At 39.7% G+C, this 13,602-nt stretch overlaps 1 protein-coding gene across 37 annotated transcripts in view; it reads right to left on the bottom strand.

The window, feature by feature from the left end:
• EPB41L3 (erythrocyte membrane protein band 4.1 like 3) overlaps window positions 1–13,602 on the bottom strand; it is a 201,841-nt gene that overhangs the window by 34,970 nt on the left and 153,269 nt on the right. For all 37 annotated transcript variants that reach the window (XM_048840333.2, XM_048840325.2, XM_048840355.2 and 34 more), the window contains 5 exons: window positions 12,266–12,484; window positions 11,871–11,958; window positions 7,351–7,503; window positions 3,835–3,932; window positions 612–787 (listed from right to left, as the gene is read on the bottom strand). In XM_048840333.2, the coding sequence (XP_048696290.1) occupies window positions 612–787; window positions 3,835–3,932; window positions 7,351–7,503; window positions 11,871–11,958; window positions 12,266–12,484 (734 nt within the window). The remainder of the gene's footprint in view (window positions 1–611; window positions 788–3,834; window positions 3,933–7,350; window positions 7,504–11,870; window positions 11,959–12,265; window positions 12,485–13,602) is intronic.

Genomic DNA, 13,602 nt, shown 5'->3' on the forward strand with positions numbered 1-13,602 from the left:
ATGCACTTGTAAGCAAGGGGGAGCTGGCCAGCCCTTTAGTTCAAGACAATAACTTGCTCATTAACTTCCTAATCCAGACATGACTACATATAACTGACTGCGCATGGTACGTTCAAAGGCCCAGAGTGACAGAGGAGAACAGCTTCTTTTGAAAGTCAGTGGGACTTGGTGACTTAGGGGCCTTTGAAAATCTTGGTGACTTAGGTGCCTAAGTGACTTAGGAGCCTTTGAAAATCGCACCCTGCTTGTTTAACTGGAGAAAGGTGCTCAGTGGTGTGACTGTTTAGCATCACGTAACATCTGTCCAGAATCAAAACATTTTAAAATCCACTTAGATGAACAACAATACAGAAAAATGTTTGGTTCTCTTGCCACATAAGTCTTATGCTACAGACTGTGCAAAGTTACTAAAAGCAGAAGCAGGGCCAATGTGTTTATTTAAAGGCTATCTACTTACAATAAAGAATCATGGTGAATATACTTACAAGTCTCATTCAGCAGAAGCTGAAGGGATATGAGATCACAAGAGGTTTATAGCTATTCTCTAGCACTGTCCTTTACCATTATAATTTGTGACAAAACTCCGAGGAAGACAATTAAGAGCATCTTACCCCCATCTAAGCTGCGAGACATAGTATAACGTTTGCTGGAAGAACGCTCAAAGTAAGGTGCAGGACGGTCTATTAGTGCACTGGCTCGTCTGGTTTGGGCTTGTGTTCTTCCACTGTAGCGGAATTTGGAACCCAGTGTAAGGAATTTCTTTGGCGGTGCCTCTGGTAACAACAGCCTAATACACACAGAACAGTAAAAATATTATTCCAAACACAAAGAATTTATTTTATGGATTAAAAAAACCGCATAAAATGTTGTGTATCTTTATCTTTGTTCTGTAAACCTCTGTGTAAAGGGAAACATAGAGCATGCCCTCAACGTTGGCTAAGTAATTTTGTAATGATATACAGAAAGGCTGAATTTTTCACAAAGTCTGTATGGGGAGAAACAGGTTATCTAATGAATGAATCTCTTCTTTTATTAAAATAAAGAGATACACCTCAGCACTGTTTTTTTATAATCATCAAAAAGAGAAACAAAGATCCCATGTTCTTGGGGACTGTCAGTTATGCTGCTTGAAAACAGGATAAGGCCCTTGCGTACATTTGAGGTTTTTGTTGATACAGCTACACTGGAGACTAGCCATCGATCCCTGCAGTCAGGCCAGATTCCCAATGTACACAAGGCCCTACATGCATACAGGTGTTGGGGCCCCCTGTACTCTGCAATTACATGGCTAGTGGAATCCCCTTCTTACCATGGAGTCATACTGCGAAAACTAATCTTTCCTTTGGGGTGGGGGAGGGGAGTAACACATTTTTCCCCCGTGTGATTGCAAAGAAACTTTCCAAATGTCAACCAAATGTAATCAACAGGATGGATAAAAACTGATGACTTAAAAAATAAAATAATCAGATTTTTTAATTTAAATTGGAATTTTTAAATTTAAATTAAATACGGGTTTATTTTTAAACAATAAACCAGTTTAAAATGAAATTAGAAATTCAAAACCTATGTTAAAGCCCAAATTTACTGTATTATATTAAAATCATTTACATTAAATACAAAAAATAATATTAAGCAGTACATGTTTGCTGCCAAGTCATGAAGAAAATCAATCCACTGAATTGGTGGAAACCGCTGCTAGGCAACAAGTACTAGCGTTCCTTGAAGGGCTAAACAAGCTTGCGACAGCAGTAGTCACTTCTGCAGGTACAGAGAGAATATATTCTTTCAGTTTATTTCACTAGTTCAATACAACTACTAGTTCACTCAAAGCTAAGAAACCAACTGGGAGTTGACAAAGCAAGAAGGCTAGTTTTCCTCTTCCAATCTATGAATAAAAAACTAGGTGTGAAAGGATAAGATCTACTAGTTCTAAAATCTAGAAGGACGATGATCAGAAACAATCAGTTCAATTCACTAATTATAGAGAATATTTTCTTAATTTTAAACACAAAACAAGTTAATAAATTTTTTTCTTATGTATCCAGAACATTTAAGGTAATTAAAAAAAATCAAAATGCTGTTTTTGTGCATTTTTATTTGCATTTGAATTTCCATTCAGAATGTGACACAAATCACAAGTAAAAAATTAATTGTCTAGTAAATAAATGCTTCATTCACCATTTCTAACATAACAAAAATGTAGAAAATTAACAAGCTGGATGAATGTAAGTTAAGTTATACAGTTGTTTAAATAAATCTATATAGATATAGCATACCCTCCTGGTGAGAAAAAAGAAGTACCAAATTTAGTATAAAGGCTCTATATCTTTAGTTTCAATTCATCTTATTTTAATGTTTACCAACCACTAAGAATCAGCCTTTCTTTAGGAAAATAAGTAAAAAGTACAAATGCAAAGGACAATTAAAATCAATAATTTAAGTCAAGGTTTCCTGCCTGTTGATTTAAATTGAAGTGATTTAAATCAATCTACCCTGCTAACCAATGCAGCGATATCTGCCTGAGTCTACAGACAGCCTGAAACAACAGCTCTCAGAAAGGTGTAAAATCCCCCATTCATTTCAATGGTGTGTTACCTTAAAATGTAAAGGTGTTAATTTAGGGTGGGATTTTTCAAGAGCACCCAACAGAATCAGATGATTTTCAATGGGAACTGGATGCATTTGGTGCCTTTGAAAATCCCACTCTCATAGGTAAACATTACTAAATGTCCCATTGCTTATTATCTTAGTAAAAACATCCAGCTAGTGTGTTTCTCCCACATTCCCAACCTGTCTCTCAGGCATTTTCGGGTGACAAAAGCCTGGTTGTATCTTCACAGCTGCTAAATCCCTCAGGTGCCCAAGGAACATTAAATAATTAAAATTATGGGATGGACAAAATAAGTTGATTAAAACATTTACATATGTATCCCAAGAATCACGATTGAATTCCGCAGTTTCATATTTAATTCAACCAAAAATCTCATTTTTTTTTACTTTTACTCAAGTCTGCCAAAATTTTTCCAGTTGCCACACAAGTTGTGTGTGTATGAAAGAGAACGGGTACAGAAATTATGGGCCAAATTTCCAATCAGCCCATTAACTGTAGGTGTCAGACAAATGTTAGCTCAGAGGTGGCCAACCTGTGGCTCCGGAGCCACATGCGGCTCCTTGTACAGACACCGACTCCGGGGCTGGAGCTACAGGCGCCAACTTTCCAATGTGCCGGGGGGTGCTCACTGCTCAATCCCTGGCTCTGCCACAGGCCCCGCCCCCACTCCACCCCTTCCCGCTCCTTCCCCTGAGCCTGCCGTGCCCTCGCTTCTTCACCCTTCCCCCCAGAGCCTCCTGCACGCCACAAAACAGCTGATTGGCAGGTGTGGGGAGGGAGGAGGAGGCGCTGATCGGTGGGGCTGTCAATGGGTGGGAGGCGCTGGGAGCGGGGGATGGAGCTGATGTGGGGGCTGCTGATGTGTTACTGTGGCTCTTTGGCAATGTATATTGGTAAATTCTGGCTCCTTCTCAGGCTCAGGTTGGCCAACCCTGCGTTAGCTGATAACATCATTGTGCACATGAAATGAAAAACGTCAAGTTGGCAATCAAAATCATGTGATATTTTAAGGTCCAATTAAGGACCTGCCACAGTTGGAATAATTTTGGTGAAGCATTACAAATACTTTGGGAATAGTAATCTTTCCAAATATGGTTCCAGATCAGCAATCAGAAAGGTAATAATTTGATCCCAAGTCATTTAGCCGTATTAGCACAATTGTTCTTTTTTTTTTTTTTCGGTCAGGCTTTATTCTAAACCTTTAGGAAGGAAACCCCACATACCTGAAAAATGTATGGTGCTCAACACATACTTTCCATAAACGCTTTGCAGCACGATGATTTGGCAACTTAAACCCAATAGTGCTTTCAAACTGTTCAAACTAGGTAAAAAGAAAGAAAAACTGAGTAGTTATAGATTGCCAGAAGGGACCACTGTCATCATCTAGCCTGACCTCCTACATAACACAGGCCATAGCACTTCCCTAAATTAATTCGTTTTGGAAATAGCATGGCTCTTTTACAAAAACATCCAGCCTTGATTAAAAAAATTGCCACCACAACCCCTGGTAACTTGTTCCACTGGTTAATTACCCTCATTGTTAAAATTTTTCACCTTATTTCCAAATATGAATTTGTCTAGTTTCACTTCCAGCCATTCCTTTCTCTGCTAATTTTTTGAAGAGCTCATTATCAAATATTTGTTCCCTGTGTGAGTATTTATAGACTGTAATCAAACCACCCCTTAAGCTTCTCTTTGTTAAGCTAAACAGATTGAGTCTATCGCTATAAAGCATGTTTTCTAATCATAGAATCAGAACTGGAAGGGACCTTGAGGGGTCATCTAGTCCAGTCCCCTGCACTCAAGGCAGGTCTAAGTATTATATAGACAATCCCTGACAGGTATTTTTCTAACCTGCTCCTAAAATCTCCAGTGACAGAGATTCCACAGCCTCCCTAGGCAATTTATTCTAGTGCTTAACTACTCTGACAGTTAGGAAGTTTTTCCTAAAGTCCAACCTAAACCTCCCTTGCTGCAATTTAAGCCCATTGCTTCTTGTCCTATCCTCAGAGGTTAACTAGAACAATTTACCTCCTCCTCCTTGTAACAATCTTTTATGTACATGAAAATGTTATCATGTCCCCCCTCAGTCTCCTCTTCTCCAGACTAAACAAACCTATTTTTTTCCAATCTTCGCTCATAGGTCATGTTTCCTAGACCCTTAATAATTTTTGTTGCTCTTCTCTGGACTTTCTCTAATTTGTCCACATCTTTCCCGAAATGTGGTACCCAGAATAGGACGCAATACTCCAATTGAGGCCTAATCAGCGCAGAGAACAATTACTTCTTATGTCTTGCTTACAACATTTCTGCTAATACATCTATAACAGGGCACACTCACTTCTCGCGAGCCCACGTGCCCCCGCCCCCGGCCAAGTGTGTGTGCGCCTGCACTCTGTGGTGTGTCTTTGATGATTCAGCCGTCCAGCCAAGTCACACACAGTCTGTCTGTGTGTTAAAAGCAAAGCAAATCCCTTTTGGGGTACAAGTCCCACAGGGTCCTCCCTCAGTAATGCCTCAGTTTGACCCTGCTCCGGAATAGAGTGGTGCCCCAGGGCTCCTTCCCTGGAGGCAATGTCTTTGCCCTCTCAGGGCCCTTGTGGCCCCAGCTCTTCAACTGGGCTACTACATTTCAGCTCCCACTCTGGGGTAACTCAGTGTTTAGCCACTTCCCCCAGTGACTAATGGGGAGGTTGGGGGAACTGCCGACTACTCCAGGTCACAGTCCAGGGACCCTGTAGATAGCAGCTGTCACTCTGTCCCTTTATCTCAGGCTTCATCTACACTACAGCCAGGATCTACCCTCTGAGATCGATCCACCGGCGGTCAATTTAGCGGGTCTAGTGAAGACCCTCCAAATCGACAGCAGATCGCTCTACAATCGACCCCTGTATTCTGCCCCTGACAAAAAGAGTAAGGTAAGCCAATGGGAGAGTTAACGTAGCTGGAGTTGCGTAGTGTAGGTCGACTTACCGTGGTAGTGTAGACATAGCCTAAGTTGTGCTACTGCTCTAATTCCCTGGGCCTTTCCTGTGGCCCCATGCCATCTTCACCCTTACCTCAGGGCCTTGTCCTGATGGAGTCCCCGCAACCAGCTCAGGGCTCCTTCTCACCCTCCCTGGCTTCTGGCAGCACTACCTCATCCAAGATCCTGCAGCTCCCTCAGCCAGCACACACCATGTACACTCCTCCAATTCCAGCAAGGAACTGAACCTCACTCTTGCCCTGCAGCTCTTCTTATACTGACCCACTGGGCCCTGATTGGCTGCTTCCTACACAGCTGCTCTAGGCAGTCTGGAGGACCTCTCTATTGTCCTTTTCTGGGGTGGAGTGTGGCAGGGCCACAAAGCCTCCAGCCTACTCCACCCCATCACAACATCCCAAAATTATGTTTGCTTTTTTTGCAACAGTGTTACACTGCTGACTCACATTTAGCTTGTGATCCACTATGACCCCCTGATCCCTTTCTGCAGTATTCCTTCATAGTCAGCCATTTCCCATTTTGTACACGTTCAACTGATTGTTCCTTCGTAAGTGAGGTACTTTGCATTTGTCCTTATTGAATTTCACCCTATTTACTTCAGACCATTTCTCCAGTTTGTCTAGATACAGTTTCAAATTCATTTTCTCTACCTATATAGCTTCATTACCCGTATGTACATATCTGCACATCTCTACAAATATATACACATACATTCTCCTGATTCCTGTCTTGAAATCCCGGCTTGGGTGGTGATGGAATAGTTTGTTAGGACTCCGAATGAGGAGTGAGAGTTTATTGATTAAGATGGCTGCTCTATGCATTGTAGTACAGAACAGACTTTTTAAGAAAGGACTTGGGAGATTTAGGAGAAAGATTTATGTGGTTAGTGCCTCTCAACTATTTGTTGCTCTAATGTTTTAACAACTTAACCGCAATGAGAAAACATTTGGATTTTCTGACAGTAGCCTGAGGTTAGAGAGTCCCCTGAGACTGATTTGGGTTTCAGAGACCACTAGGATTAAGGAGGTATATAGGAAAGGAACTAGAGTTAGTAAATGAGAGTGGGAAGCGTTTGGCTAATCTATCTCTATGGATATGAATACCTTCAGAAGCAAATGAGAAGGGCAGGTCACTGAAAGGGTTTGTGGTGGATGCTATGCATCCAGTCAAACCACCAGAGGGCACTCTTCGTACAATAGTTCATAACATCTTCAGGCACTTCAGAAGATGAAGTGCTGTAGATCTGAAACGACTAACATTCTTATGTACCAATATTACTGATGGATAGATATTTGATTTCATTGATTTAGTATTCCAGGATATCTGTAAAGCTCTGAATGTGTGGCCTATGTGCTCCTCTGATTGGGAAGGGCAAACAGACCCCAGATTAAACCATGTATAATTTCTGACCAGCTACAGTGATAAGCACCCAATAAATAAGTGTATTTACTAATATTTTATCAACATATTTTTCATAGTCACAAAACATTTATTACAAGGTATATGAGAGTGTTATCTTTAAATGAAACAGGACAAATTCATCCTTCGTGTAATTTCATGACCCAGAATGTATTTTAGACATATTTTAAATAAGGGGTTTGCCTAATCTTTCCTAAGAAAGGGAAAAAAATTCAATACATCTTAATTTAGATGAAGAGTATTGCTACAAACTTGTGAACAATGGCAAACAAACCAGTCCATGATGTCACAAGGTATTCTGAATAAGTTTCTAGTGTATGTGTCAGGATCTGCTTACCTCTCCTGGTCGGATTTTGATGTAGAAGTTGTTCCTCTTGTATGAAATTTTCAGAACCTTTGGCCAAGCAAATCTATTTATCCTGAGTCTGTCTCGATATATTAAAAGACCACTGGCACAAACCCCTAACATGATTTCAACTCCTTCAGAATCCTGAAAAAGTAAGCAACATAGTTTGTTGATTTCTTCTCTCCTTTTCCAAAGTTCCATAGTTTTTATATGTCATGTTCTTATTTGAGCTACATATTTAAACTGTGTTTGCTGTGGTGACTCACCAGGTAACCTCATTTAATTACTATTCATATCTATACAAACAGCTGTAAGGTGCCATATTTAACGACATCATATACAAAGAAGATGATTTTACTGAATGATAAAAACTTATCTGAAAGACTCCAAAAAGGAAAAAAAGATAGCATAAGAGGTTTAACTATATTGATAATTGCTTTATTAAACAGTATTACCTCCCTAATGCCATAAGCACAACCATGAGACCTGGAGTGACAAGGGGCATTTCTTTACTATCCTGTTTACTATATCCCTTATCATCAAGATTGTTGGTCTTGTGCAGTTTCACATCTAGTTCTTCCCAAGGTTACTTATTTATGTAGTTGTACCTATGCCCAATACTCTTCCTTCCTCATTTCTCTGCCAGTGTAAATGAATAAATAAATAGAAAAAAAAAAGAAAAGAAAAAGAAGGAAGCATTTATAATGGAATGGATCCTTAAAGCTTATAGAGCTTGTGCTCTCACTCATTTTGCCTGAGAAACCAGGCTGCAGTTCACATTTCTCAGGATTTTAAGGAGGTGTCAAAAGCACCTGTCAAGGTTCCTCCCCCACTCTGAACTCTAGGATACAGATGTGGGGACCTGTATGAAAAACCTCCTAAGCTTATCTTTACCAGCTTAGGTCAAAACTTCCCCAAGGTACAAAATATTCCACCCGTTGTCCTTGGATTGGCCACTACCACCACCAAACTAATACTGGTTACTGGGGAAGAGCTGTTTGGACGCGTCTTTCCCCCCAAAATACTTCCCAAAACCTTGCACCCCACTTCCTGGACAAGGTTTGGTAAAAAGCCTCACCAATTTGCCTAGGTGACTACAGACCCAGACCCTTGGATCTTAAGAACAATGAACAATCCTCCCAACACTTGCACCCCCCCTTTCCTGGGAAATGTTGGATAAAAAGCCTCACCAATTTGCATAGGTGACCACAGACCCAAATCCTTGGATCTGAGAACAATGAAAAAGCATTCAGTTTTCTTACAAGAAGACTTTTAATAAAAATAGGAGTAAATAGAAATAAAGAAATCCCCCCTGTAAAATCAGGATGGTAGATACCTTACAGGGTACTTAGATTCAAAACATAGAGAACCCCTCTAGGCAAAACCTTAAGTTAAAAAAAGATACACAGACAGAAATAGTTATTCTATTCAGCACAGTTCTTTTCTCAGCCATTTAAAGAAATCATAATCTAACACATACCTAGCTAGATTACTTACTAAAAGTTCTAAGACTCCATTCCTGGTCTATCACCGGCAAAGACAGAATATAGACAGACAGACAGACCCTTTGTTTCTCTCCCTCCTCCCAGCTTTTGAAAGTATCTTGTCTCCTCATTGGTCATTTTGGTCAGGTGCCAGCGAGGTTACCTTTAGCTTCTTAACCCTTTACAGGTGAGAGGAGCTTCCCCTGGCCAGGAGGGATTTCAAAGGGGTTTACCCTTCCCTTTATATTTATGACAGCATCCCTTTAGAAATCTTACAAAATAGTCTAAAAAACTATCTTTGCCATTTACTATTACAGATGAATGCAGCTGGAGATTTGTCAAGGATTCATTTCTCATTATATTTGTGTCATCTAGCTTATTAACTGCCATCGGAAACAAAAAGGTTATCACTTTAAGCTTGGAGGCTTTTTTAAAAACTATTTTAAGTTAACAGCAATCTGACAACAGAACTTACAAAACGTTCATACTATGACAGTCATAAAATGAGTGAATTGGTTTCCTTTAGTCCTCTAGGAAATCATCTTTTAAAGATATACTGAAAATCTGGCTCATTTTAAGGTGAACCAAAAGACCAGAGGCATAGTTAATTTAGATGTAAAGGACATGCACAATCTGAAAATTCTACTGCAATTCAAAAATTGCTTATGCGGAACTTTCTTAAGGTGAGATATACAGCAAAGAACTAGACAGTGTATAAAACGTATTGCACCGTGAATGAGAGATCAATAAGAGATACAACGATAATGTGCGAGGGGCCCTCAAAGGGGAATGACACCTGAATAAAACTAGATTTCAATGTTGGGATGTACCATCCAAAAATAAAATTTAGTGTCTGCAGTGTATTTCAATTTTTCATTTTTCTAAGAACAAAGAAATGTTTAAACATACTGAGACAGATTTAAATAAAAATAATAAAAAAAAGGCTTGAGGTCCATATGCAAAATGCACACACAATGTCTCAGATGCAAGGGACTATTTCACATTTCCTGTTTAAGAAAAGATTTCTTTCCTGAACTTTAACTTTTGTACCAGTTATAACTGCATTCAGGCCCAGATCCTGCCACCTCTATTCCCCAAAGAGTCCTGCTGATTTAAATGGCTGTACTTGAGGAAGAAGGTATTACTCAATGTGAGTGGCAGACTCTGGCTCTTACTATATGGGTGAAGAGACTATTCAAGGCAGCTCTAAAGAGCAGCAAGGTCATAGCCACATTGGAGAATACATTACAAATACTTGTACAGTTTTGCATATGTAGGCGACTTACATAATTAACAACAAAATATTAATTCCCATTTATAAACACAACTGTCAGTCCAGTTTTCAAGGAGAGCACTTAATCAAGGAACAGAATACTTAACTTAGTGATTGTTTGCAGCCTTCAGCTCATTGATGCATCTTTTATGATGATATCTTTTCTAGTAAGCACCCCCTAGTTCCTAGATAGTAAGCAGCTTTGATATAAATACACATCAACTTTACTGAAAGTTTTGCCCTGATCCTTTTTGTTTTTCATACTCTGTCAGATAAAACTGGACAACTAGGTCTTTGTGGCACAGAATAGGTTACTCCAATAGTTGTACTCTTCTAGTTACCAGCATTTCTCCAGCATTACATGATTCTTTTGATAGAATAACTAGGTCCTATTGCAAAGTAACTAACTTTTGGTATCAAAGACCAAAACATATTTTGCACAAAAACTCACAAATGTTCTTTGTTGATCTCCCTCTGAGGGATGGAGGATGATAAAATGCTACAAAGAAAGGAGTGAAATTTCCTATTCCAGTTCTAGCTTTGCTGCAAATGTGCCTCAAGATCTTGTGCATACATGCAAAAGACAAGAAAAGCAACAGCATGCCTATTGGGAGAATGCGGTCCACTGAGCCATAGTCAGCATTTTTGTTTTCAGTGTAGGCAATTAATAGACTACGAAGGATTACCTTGAATTCTGTAATACACATATACAGTTCCTACGAAATGCCTCATGCACATGGATGAAGGCCCTTTCAAGATCCAAGCAGCACATTTATCTCAACTGTTGAAAGGATCTGATGCAGAATGAAAATGGCTCTACAGTAATTTGACCCTTCAACAAAAATGTGATGCTCTTCCAAAGCTCTGGCTCTTTCATCCAGCATCAATTTGCCAAGGACATTTACTGACTTCACTCTATAGTTGCTGGAATCTATTAATCTTTTTCTGAATAGTGAAACAGAAAAATTAAAAAATAACCCTCCCACAAGACTACAAAATGACTGGAGATCTCTCATCAACCACACTGAGTGAGTACCTCTTGATCTGTGAATGTACCTAAGCTAGCTGATGATTTTAGAGACAGTTTCATCATGGGAGATTGATTCCAAGAGTTCCTAATCATTGGGCTAACTGAAACAAATACACTTCTTTCAATGAGAGCTAACCGTCAGTCCCTTTATCACTACCAATCTGATTAAGTTCCAATATGGTTAACAAAGTGCTTCAAAGTACTTTTGTAGTGTTAGAAGTGATCCGTTTGTCTAGCTAAAACACCATAACTGACTTTATTAAATTGGAAAATTCACCTGAATGAAATGACAATTGATCATTGTCTGGATGTCTTCTGATACAAATTCATGCATATTTTTCAAACCAATCCAGTCAATAGCTTTGAGGCTCATTACATTAACTGTTTCTTAGATCACGGCTTTCAAAAAAGATTTGTTTAATCAGCTTGACAGACTTTTTGAAACGTGTATCAACAATTGATGGAACTGGAATCAATTAGTTAAATTCTGCAACAACTACACAATGTAGCTGTGTTTACATCATGACACACTAATCACTTTGGGCCTATTTCTGCCACCTCTACTTTCCTTGAGTAGTTACTTAATCTCCAAGTTTTTCCACTGAAATCAGTAAGAAAAATTAAATCAACAGGATCTTGTGAAATAACATACTAGTCAAGCTGAGAAGGGGTATAGGAATGGGCCCATAATATGAAACAAATAGTTTTTAATTGTAGTCCAAACCTTGGCATGATGTAGATCCACTCCATACATAGACAGTTTTTTGGCATTCTCCAAGAAATGCATCTCAGCGTCTGCAGGTGTCATTCCCCTGAAGAAAAAAGTCATTATTAGTGTCAGTTTTGAGCAAGCATCATATGGAATAAACTTCAGTACATGGGAAACACATTCTGTCAGAATTTAGCTAAAAGCCATTACACACTTTACATCATTATCTTCCATGCTAAAGAACATTTTTTTTTGCTAGCAAAACAGTCTCACTCCTTCAAAAGACCTGTACAGAACTGTTAGTTCCCTAAAAATAACACTTTCCAGCAGATTCTAATATTTCACATGGAGGATGCTCAAGCTCCAAAGTTGAGTGGAAGCTGGATTTTACTTTCAGGTCCGCTGCTCACCTGTGGCTCTTGTGCAGCTCAATTACTTTGTCTTCCAGTTCTTTAGTATGATTTGGTGCAAACCGGAATTCACTGACATAATCACTTCCATATTCATCAGGATCATAATCTCCAAGTTCTGACTGAACAGTATAGGACCCCAAAAGAGCAAGAGTAACAAAAGAACAAGGCAGCCGTCCAGACACTATGTCATCTCTTAGCTGCAAGCAGAGGTAGTACCTACAATAAATAAAAGCAAGAGTTTATAGGAGTTCTTCCAGCACTTTTAGAAAAGTGATGTGGGTTAATCATTAGTAAGAATTTCTGGGTTCTTTCCCTGACTCTGCCACTGACAGCCCCTGGGCAAAACACCCAATTTATGCCCAAGTTCCTCCACGTGTAAAACTGGGATAAATGTTTGCCTATGTAACAAATGAGTCCTAACTCTTAAATAACTAATCTTTGAAAAGCACTTTGAGATCCATTGATGAAACAGGCCACTCTCTGTGTTTTATAACTATGGTATAAGTCAGGGGTTCTCAACCTCTCTCTTTCTGAGGCCCCCCCAACATGCTATAAAAACTCCCCGGCTCAGCTGTGCTGCAACAACTGGTTTTCTGCATAGAAAAGCCAAGGCCAGTGTTAGGAGATAGCAAGCAGGGCAATTCCCTGGGGCCCCACACCACAGGAGGCATTACGAAGCTAAGTTGCTCAGGCTTCGGCTTCAACGCCGGGTTGTGGGGCTCGAGGCCCCAGCCTGCGGTCCCACGTGGCGGAATTTGGCTTTCTGCCCTGGGCCCTAGAGAGTCTAATGCCAGCCATACTTGGTGGACTCCCTGAAACCTGCTCATGGTCCCAAAGGGGTCCCGGACCCTGGTTGAGAACCACTGGTATAAGTTACAGAGAAAATTCCCCATTAGATATTAACTATACTAAGGTATCTACTGTCACGCAGATATCCTGAGCAATTCATCTTATTTGATTTATAATTTTCTGTAATAAGCACTTTAGAAATAACAGTTAATTGATTAGCTAAAAAGCAAAAACAACAAATTACTACTTCCCAAAAAGGCAGCTATGCTGCTAAAAATGATCCCATTAATCATGCAATGTGAGGGCCCGATGGAAGAAACCGAAAATAGTTTCAGAGGAACTAGAAAGGAAGGGTGGTTTAGTGGCTAAGGCACAGAACAGAGAGAGAAAATCCTGACCGTACCACAGATTTACAGCAAGACCTTGAGCAAATTGCTTAATCTCTGCATCTGAGTCCACATCTGAAAAATGGGGGATCATAAGTCTTCCTTTCTCCCACCCTTTGCCTGTATGTTTAAAAGCAGTTTTGGAAAGGTATTTATTGT

The sequence above is a fragment of the Caretta caretta genome, chromosome 2 (genome assembly GCF_965140235.1).
Source record: "Caretta caretta isolate rCarCar2 chromosome 2, rCarCar1.hap1, whole genome shotgun sequence".
Classification (NCBI taxonomy): Eukaryota; Metazoa; Chordata; order Testudines; family Cheloniidae; genus Caretta; species Caretta caretta.